This window comes from Oncorhynchus masou, chromosome 12 (assembly GCF_036934945.1).
Source record: "Oncorhynchus masou masou isolate Uvic2021 chromosome 12, UVic_Omas_1.1, whole genome shotgun sequence".
NCBI lineage: Eukaryota > Metazoa > Chordata > Actinopteri > Salmoniformes > Salmonidae > Oncorhynchus > Oncorhynchus masou.
This window is the reverse complement of record NC_088223.1, coordinates 7,645,548-7,655,547: the sequence shown is the minus strand read 5'-3', so window position 1 is coordinate 7,655,547 and position 10,000 is coordinate 7,645,548. Positions and strand designations below refer to the sequence as shown.

Below are 10,000 nucleotides of genomic sequence, written 5' to 3'. Positions count from 1 at the left end.
AAACAAACAAGAAATAAGACAATTTTTTTTTTGTAGAGACACCTTTTGCAGCAATTACAGCTGCAAGTCTCTTGGGGTATGTCTCTATAAGCTTGGCACATCTAGCCACTGGTATTGTTGTCCATTCTTCAAGGCAAAACTGCTCCACCTCCTTCAAGTTGGATGGGTTCCGCTGGTGTGCAGCAATCTTTAAGTCATACCACCGATTCTCAATTGGATTGAGGTCTGGGCTTTGACTAGGCCATTCCAAGACATTTAAATGTTTCCCCATAAACCACTCGAGTGTTGCTTTAGCAGTATGCTTAGGGTCATTGTACTGCTGGAAGGTGAACCTCCGTCCCAGTCTCAAATCTCTGAATGACTGAAATAGGTTTCCCTCAAGCATTTCCCTATATTTAGCGCCAACCATCATTCCTTCAATTCTGACCAGTTTCTTAGTCCCTGCCGATGAAAAACATACCCACATGCTGCCACCACCATGCTTCACTGTGGGGATGGGGTTTTCAGGGTGATGAGAGGTGTTGGGTTTGCGCCATATATAGTGTTTTCCTTGATGGCCAAAAAGCTAAATTTGAGTCTCATCTGACCAGAGTATCTTCTCCATATTTTGGGGAGTCTCCCACATGCCTTTTGGCGAACGCCAAACGTATTTGCTTATTTTTTTCTTTGAGCAATGGCTTTTTTCTGGCCACTCTTCCATAAAGCCCAGCTCTGTGAAGTGTACGGCTTAAAGTGGTCTATGGACAGATACTCCAATCTCCGCTGTGGAGCTTTGCAGCTCCTTCAGGGTTAACGTTGGTCTCTTTGTAGCCTCTCTGATTAATGCCCTCCTTGCCTGGTCCGTGAGTTTTGGTTGGCGGCCCTATCTTGGCAGGTTTGTTGTGGTGCCATATTCCTTCCATTTTTTAATAATGGATTTAATGGTTCTCCGTGGGATGTTCAAAGTTTCGGGTATGTTTTTATAACCCTACCCTGATCTGTACTTCTCCACAACTTTGTCCCTGACCTGTTTGAAGAGCTCCTTGGTCTTCATGGTGCCGCTTGCTTGGTGGTGCCCCAGGCTTAGTGGTGTTGCAGACTCTGGGGCCCAGAACAAGTGTATATATACTGAGATCATGTGACACTTCGATTGCACACAGGTTGACTTCATTTAACTAGTTATGTGACTTCTGAAGGTAATTGTTTGCACCAGATCTTATTTAGGGGCTTCATAGCAAAGGGGGTAAATACATATACACACACCACTTTTCAGTTTTTTATGTTTTAAACATGTTATTTTTTTAAATTTCACTTCACCAATTTGTACTAATTTGTACTATTTTGTCTATGTCCATTACATGAAATCCAAATAAAAATCCATTAAATTCCAGGTTGTAATGCAACAAAACAGGAAAAACGCCAAGGGGGATGAATACATTTGCAAGGCACTGTAGCTGAGAGATGGTGCTGGAGAAATGTAACCACTTTCAAATTTGTAGACAGAGCTATGAATGCAAGGACTGACCATCCAAGATATCAATATGATCGTTTTAACCAGGCTATGTTTATGTTTATGTTTGTTTCCATTAACTTTGTTTACTAACACTGAAGCAAAAGAAGCTCATATTTTTGTTTCTAATGGGATATACTCATGAGGCATTTTATAAGTTATATTTTTCAAGAATCAATGGGTACATATCATTCATTTATAATTCCAAACATTTATGTAGCAACTGCTGGGGGCGTAGCACCTTAAGCAATATCATATTACCTTTCTAGAATAAGTGTTTCGTTGAGTTTCTTTCATCCCACAAGGACATTGCTATTACAAGTGGCAAACTGAAATGCCAGACTCTTGAGAGATGAGCCACAGCTAAGGGCCATTGTTGTTCTTTCCAGGTATATTCAAGACCAACATTTATTACATTCAGTTGAAGGATGTTCTCAAATCTGACTGTGGATTTTCTGCAATAACCGGTTGCTGGGAACATGACCAGATGTGATGTTGAGATATGGATTAGGGAGACATGTCCTGTTGTCTATGAGTGAAGTGTGGCAGCGACTGAGAGGCCAAGCCTTTGTGACGCACAATCACACACTCATTACTTTCACAACTCAGTTCACAAGGATTTCCTAATAATGTTTACAGGGTAGCTCCCTCCTTCCTCTGTCGTTATCTGTTCCTCTCTATCTTCTCCCCCTTCATCACCCCTCATCCAACTCTCACACATCTATATCTCTCCATCACCCAACACTTAGTGATAATAGCGTGACCTCTCCTCTCTTATCTCATCCTCTTCTCCTCACGCTCTCCTCCCTCCCTCTCGCTCTTCTCTCCTCTGCCTTTGTCCTTTCTCCTTCCTCTCCCTCTCTCCTCCCCTCCAGCTCTCCTTCCTCTCCCTCTCTCCTCCCCTCCAGCTCTCCTTCCTCTCCCTTTCTCCTCCCCTCCGTCTCTCCTTCTCTCATTCAACAGAGCATAACCAGGGGATAATCCCAGTATTCTGCACACTGAGGGATAAACCCGGGTTAAATTTAACTCACTAATCCTGGAGCACACTGTGCATGTAGCCGTACATGCTCTCAGAACAATACAGAACCCGTGTCTGTCTGTCTGTCTGTCTGTCTGTCTGTCTGTCTGCCTGTCTGTCTGTCTCTTTCTCTCTTGTTACTCGCTCCTTCGGCTAAACATGGTGAATAACGTAGTAACTGACACCAAATATTAAAGGCCATTCCTATCTAACCTCTTTACTGGCCAGCTAAAATACAAACTGTCAACATGCCTGCAAAGGAAGGGTATACTACTGGAAACTTTCTAAATTTGCCAGTAAACTACCAGAATGTGGGTAAAGTTCAAAGACATCTAGTGGCCATTTTGGGTACTTCAGCTGATCACAGCCTGTATTCATCTCTGGCCTTTTGCCTTACCACAGGTCAAATATATCAAATAATATACGTATTATATAAATTAGAAAGACAAAGCTGTAAAACATTATCTTAAATATAAACCATCAACCTAGTGTATACCATTAGTGTTTAATATGAGGGTTTAAGTGTGAAATATCCTCAATATTTTGTGTTTTATTTGACTGTGTCAACATGTATTTGTTGTCATTGTTTCAGTGTCAAAATGGTTGCAGTTTTGAAAGAGTTCATGTGAAATAATGCCATTGTTGATTCAATGCTTTTTTTTCATTCATTAGGCTATTTTCTCTTGAACCGTATGGTCTATCTAATAAAACCTCAATGACACCATGGACACCGATAAAATAAATTATTTATTTAACTAGGAAAGCCAGTTGAGAACAAATTCTTATTTTCAATGACGGGGAACAGTGGGTTAACTGCCTTGTTCAGGGATAGAATGACAGATGTTTTACCTTGTCAGCTCAGGGATTCGTTCCAGCAAACTTCTGGTTATTGGCCCAACGCTCTAACCACTAGGCTACTTACTGCCCTGAATACTATATATGAATATATATATATTTTTAAGTTATTAAAGTATAAATTCCCCAAATGATAGATTGCTATAGATTTTCTGTTAATTACCAAATTTACTGAAGATTAAGGTAACTTTGGTAAAATACCAGTAGCTTTGTAACCCTAGTTGTTCCTGAGTCTCACCACTAGGGGGGGTATTCTGAATTCTCTGTCTGTCAATCTAAGCATCCGTTATCCATTGAGACTGGACCTTTAAACTGGAATTAGAAGAGGTACAACACCACTGTGTGTTCTAAATCTAAAATATTGACACGTTTAAAGTTTAAATCATCCGTCAGATGATGACGGCTTCATGGCCTGCATGGTTTATGACTTTAAAATGTCTGTGTTTTTTTTTTGGGGGGGGGGGGGGGGCAAATCCTCAAATGTTCAATGATTATCAGAGTAACAAGACCCTACTTTAGGACATCCAGATTCTGTTTGATGGGTAATTTACAATTCCTGTTTTTCACAATTCCTGACATTTAATCAGAGTAAAAATACCCTGTTTTAGGTCAGTTAAGATCACCACTTCATTTTAAGAATGTGAAATGTCAGTAGTAGAGAGAATGATTTATTTCAGATTTATTTCGTTCATCATGTTCCCATTGGGTCAGAAGTTTGCATACACTCAATTAGTATTTGGTAGCGTTGCCTTTAAATTGTTTAACTCGGGTCAAACATTTCGGGTAGCCTTCCACAAGCTTCCCACAATAAGTTGGGGGAATTTTGGGCCATTTCTCCTGTCAGAGCTGGTGTACCTGAGTCAGGTTTGTAGGCCTCATTCCTCCTGTCAGAGCTGGTGTAACTGAGTCAGGTTTGTAGGCCTCATTCCTCCTGTCAGAGCTGGTGTAACTGAGTCAGGTTTGTAGGCCTCATTCCTCCTGTCAGAGCTGGTGTAACTGAGTCAGGTTTGTAGGCCTCCTTGTTTTTTGGACACGCTTTTTCAGTTCTGCCCACAAGTTTTCTATAGGATTGAGGTCAGGGCTTTGTGATGACCACTCCAATACCTAGACTGTGTTGTCCTTAAGCCATTTAGCAACAACTTTGGAAGAATGCTTGGAGTCATTGTCCATTTGTAAGACCCATTTGCGACCAAGCTTTAACTTCCTACCTGATGTCTTGAGATGTTCCTTCAATATATCCACATAATTTTCCTCCCTTATGATGCAATCGATTTTGTGAGGTGCACCAGTCCCTCCTGCAGCTTGCAAGCCTCCCCTTTTCCTTCAAACATAACGATGGTAATTTTGGCCAAACAGTTCTATTTTTGTTTCATCAGACCAGAGGACGGTTCTCCAAAAAGTACAATCTTTGTCCCCATGTGTAGTTGCAAACCGCAGTCTGGCTTTTTTATGGAGGTTTTGGAGCAGCGGCTTCTTCCTTGTTGAGAGGTCTTTCAGGTTGTCGATATAGGCCTCGTTTTACTGTGGATATAGATGCTTTTGTACCTGCTTCCTCCAGCATCTTCACATGGTCCTTTGCTGTTGTTATGCGATTGATTTGCAATTTTCGCACCAAAGTACGTTCATCTCTAGGAGACAGAAAGAGACTCCTTCCTGAACGGTATGACGGGTGCGTGGTCCCATGGTGTTTATACTTGCGTACTATTGTTTGTACAGATGAACGTGGAACCTTCAGGCGTTTAACAATGGCTCCCAAGGATGAACCAGACTTTTTTGGCTGCCTTCTTTTGATTTTCCCATGATGTCAAGTAAAGAGGCACTGAGTTTGAAGGTAGGCCTTGAAATACATCCACAGGTACACCTCCAATTGACTCAAATTATGTCAATTAGCTTCTAAATCCATGACATCATTTTCTGGAATTTTCCAAGGTGTTTAAAGGCACAGTCAACTTACTGTATGTAAACTTCTGACCCACTGGAATTGTGACACAGTGAATTATACTACAGTAGGCCTCTGCTATTGTAGGATAAGCTAGCAATGACCAGTTTGCCTCTGTTACAGTAGGTTAAGATAACAATGACCAGTTTGCCTCTGTTACAGTAGGTTAAGATAACAATGACCAGTTTGCCTCTGTTACAGTAGGTTAAGATAACAATGACCAGTTTGCCTCTGTTACAGTAGGTTAAGATAACAATGACCAGTTTGCCTCTGTTACAGTAGGTTAGGATAACAATGACCAGTTTGCCTCTGTTACAGTAGGTTAAGATAGCAATGACCAGTTTGCCTCTGTTACAGTAGGTTAAGATAACAATGACCAGTTTGCCTCTGTTACAGTAGGTTAAGATAACAATGACCAGTTTGCCTCTGTTACAGTAGGTTAAGATAACAATGACCAGTTTGCCTCTGTTACAGTAGGTTAAGATAACAATGACCAGTTTGCCTCTGTTACAGTAGGTTAAGATAACAATGACCAGTTTGCCTCTGTTACAGTAGGTTAAGATAACAATGACCAGTTTGCCTCTGTTACAGTAGGTTAAGATAACAATGACCAGTTTGCCTCTGTTACAGTAGGTTAAGATAACAATGACCAGTTTGCCTCTGTTACAGTAGGTTAAGATAACAATGACCAGTTTGCCTCTGTTACAGTAGGTTAAGATAACAATGACCAGTTTGCCTCTGTTACAGTAGGTTTAAGATAACCATGACCAGTTTGCCTCTGTTACAGTAGGTTAAGATAACAATGACCAGTTTGCCTCTGTTACAGTAGGTTAAGATAACAATGACCAGTTTGCCTCTGTTACAGTAGGTTAAGATAACAATGACCAGTTTGCCTCTGTTACAGTAGGTTAAGATAACAATGACCAGTTTGCCTCTGTTACAGTAGGTTAAGATAACAATGACCAGTTTGCCTCTGCTACAGTAGGTTAAGATAACAATGACCAGTTTGCCTCTGTTACAGTAGGTTAAGATAACAATGACCAGTTTGCCTCTGTTACAGTAGGTTTAAGATAACAATGACCAGTTTGCCTCTATTACAGTAGGTTAAGATAACAATGACCAGTTTGCCTCTGTTACAGTAGGTTAAGAAAACAATGACCAGTTTGCCTCAAAATTTGGTTGTAAAATACAACAACTTTCTTTCATTGGACTACATACAGCTCTGTTTATCCTGTAGGATCTCCTTCCCCTCATCATAACTGGTGTGTCTGTTCAGGGGCGGCAGGTAGCCTAGTGGTTAGAGGCAGGTAGCCTAGTGGTTAGAGGCAGGTAGCCTAGTGGTTAGAGGCAGGTAGCCTAGTGGTTAGAGGCAGGTAGCCTAGTGGTTAGAGGCAGGTAGCCTAGTGGTTAGAGGCAGGTAGCCTAGTGGTTAGAGACAGGTAGCCTAGTGGTTAGAGGCAGGTAGCCTAGTGGTTAGAGGCAGGTAGCCTAGTGGTTAGAGGCAGGTAGCCTAGTGGTTAGAGGCAGGTAGCCTAGTGGTTAGAGGCAGGTAGCCTAGTGGTTAGAGGCAGGTAGCCTAGTGGTTAGAGGCAGGTAGCCTAGTGGTTAGAGGCAGGTAGCCTAGTGGTTAGAGGCAGGTAGCCTAGTGGTTAGAGGCAGGTAGCCTAGTGGTTAGAGGCAGGTGGCCTAGTGGTTAGAGGCAGGTAGCCTAGTGGTTAGAGGCAGGTGGCCTAGTGGTTAGAGGCAGGTGGCCTAGTGGTTAGAGGCAGGTGGCCTAGTGGTTAGAGGCAGGTAGCCTAGTGGTTAGAGGCAGGTGGCCTAGTGGTTAGAGGCAGGTGGCCTAGTGGTTAGAGGCAGGTGGCCTAGTGGTTAGAGGCAAGTAGCCTAGTGGTTAGAGACAGGTAGCCTAGTGGTTAGAGGCAGGTAGCCTAGTGGTTAGAGGCAGGTAGCCTAGTGGTTAGAGGCAGGTAGCCTAGTGGTTAGAGGCAGGTAGCCTAGTGGTTAGAGGCAGGTGGCCTAGTGGTTAGAGGCAGGTGGCCTAGTGGTTAGAGGCAGGTGGCCTAGTGGTTAGAGGCAGGTGGCCTAGTGGTTAGAGGCAGGTGGCCTAGTGGTTAGAGGCAGGTGGCCTAGTGGTTAGAGGCAAGTAGCCTAGTGGTTAGAGGCAGGTAGCCTAGTGGTTAGAGGCAGGTAGCCTAGTGGTTAGAGGCAGGTGGCCTAGTGGTTAGAGGCAGGTGGCCTAGTGGTTAGAGGCAGGTGGCCTAGTGGTTAGAGGCAGGTGGCCTAGTGGTTAGAGGCAGGTGGCCTAGTGGTTAGAGGCAGGTGGCCTAGTGGTTAGAGGCAGGTAGCCTAGTGGTTAGAGGCAGATAGCCTAGTGGTTAGAGGCAGGTAGCCTAGTGGTTAGAGGCAGGTAACCTAGTGGTTAGAGGCAGGTAGCCTAGTGGTTAGAGGCAGGTAGCCTAGTGGTTAGAGGCAGGTAGCCTAGTGGTTAGAGGCAGATGGCCTAGTGGTTAGAGGCAGGTGGCCTAGTGGTTAGAGGCAGGTAGCCTAGTGGTTAGAGCTTTGGGACAGTAACCGAAAGGTTGCTAGATTCAATCCCTGAGCCGACAAGGTAAAAACGAGGCAGTTAACTGTTAGAAAGGCCGTCATTGTTAATACGAATCTGTTCTTAACTGACTTGCCTAGTTAAATCAAATTCAAATTCATTTTATGAATCCCTTTTTACATCAGCAGTTGTCACACACTTTACAGAAACCCAGCATGAAACCCCAACGAGCTTTACAGAAACCCAGCATGAAACCCAAAAGAGCAAGCAATGCAGAAGCAGAAGCACAGTGGCTAGGGAAAACTCAGCGGAAGACAGGAACCTAGGAAGACACCTAGAGAGGAACCAGGAGGAAGTCTTCATCCACTTCTGAATGAGAAGCATTGACTACAGATAACAAGCTGGGCAAGCTGGAGCAGAAACTGAAGTGGACCGTCTCACCTGTACAACCTCCACAAGGACTACACATCCCATGTCTCACCTGTATTACCTCTGTCAGGACTACACATCTCATGTCTCACCTGTACGACCTCCACAAGGACTACAAATCCCATGTCTCACCTGTATGACCTCTGTTAAGACTACACATCTCATGTCTCACCTGTATGACTTCCATCAGGACGACAAATCCGATATCTCACCTGTACGACCTCCACCAGGACTACAAATCCCATGTCTCACCTGTACGATCTCCAGCATCTCATCACGGCTGATGTACCCATTCCCATCCAGGTCATACATGCTGAAGGCCCACTTCAGTTTCTGCTCCAGCTTTCCCCGTGACGTGACACTCAGCGCGATGATGAACTCCCGGAAGTCGATGGTGCCGTCGCTGTTGGTGTCGAACGTTCGGAAGACGTGCTCGGCGAACTTGGAGGCATCTCCGTACGGGAAGAAGTTGGCGTAGATCTTCTTGAACTCCTCTACGTTCAGGTTGCCGCTGGGACAGTCCTTTAGGAATCCCTAGGGGGGAGGGGTGGAGGAAGAAACAAGATTAAATATATACGGTAGGTCATAGAATGACCTATTCTAGCCTGAGAGAGAGACGGGAGGATGTTATATTTGGCCCTAAACAGAGAGTACACAGCGGCAGAATACCTGACCATTGTGACTGAACAAAAATGTATTAAAGCTTTGACTATGTACAGACTTAGTGAGCATAGCCTTGCTATTGAGAAAGTAGGCAGACATGGCTCTCAAAAGCACACTGCCCACAAAATGAGGTGGAAACTGATCTGCACTTCCTAACCTCCTGCCAAATGTTTTACCATATTATAGACACATATTTCCCTCAGATTACACAGATCCACAATTTTGATAAACTCCCATATCTATTGGTTGAAATTCCACAGTGTGCCATCACAGCAGCAAGATGTGTGACTAGTTTCCTCAAGAAAAGGCCAACCAGTAAAGAACAAACACCATTGTAAATACAACCCATATTTATGTTAATTTATTTATGTTTATGTTTGTACTTTAACTATTTGTGCATCGTTACAATACTGTATATAGACATAATATGACATTTTAAATGTCTTTTTTCTTTTGGAACTTTTATGAGTTTAATGTTTACCGTACATTTTTTATTGTTAATTTTACTTTTGTTTATTATCTATTTTTATTTGCTTTGGTCAAGTAAACATATGTTTCAAATGCCAATAAAGCCCCTTGAATTGAAATTGAAAAAATTGAAATCGGGGGATGACAATGTACTTGTTAATGGTAAGCAATATGTTGATAACTGATAATGTACCCAATCATTTCATCGAAAAATAGTCATGAAAGGAAATGACATGCTATTTTAAACCTCTGGGTCCAAACCAATCACAGCTAACAGATAATGAGCTTTAGATCAAACCCGGTGATGTCACACAAAATACATTCATTACGGTCTTCTGGGAAAATGTATGTGACAATACGACAAAATATAAATTACACCACCCCCAGGCGACAAAGGGACACAGAGATTCAGCACAACACAAACCTATTTTTTTTTTATAATGACACACTCAACCATATCTATGTCACAATATAATCCCGGGAATTATGTCATTTCATAGATCCACTGTCAACACCAGCAGCGAGTATTAACCCTAGGAGAGAGGTTGAACGGCTAACGCAGAGACTTTTATGTCCCAACGTGAATCTATGACAACA

General features: G+C 42.9%; 1 protein-coding gene across 1 annotated transcript in view; it reads right to left on the bottom strand.

Moving 5' to 3' along the window:
• The window catches only part of LOC135549498 (hippocalcin-like protein 1), a 98,240-nt gene that overhangs the window by 7,638 nt on the left and 80,602 nt on the right, over positions 1–10,000 (bottom strand). The window contains exon 3 of the mRNA XM_064979509.1: positions 8,525–8,806. Coding sequence (XP_064835581.1) covers positions 8,525–8,806 — 282 coding nt within the window. The remainder of the gene's footprint in view (positions 1–8,524; positions 8,807–10,000) is intronic.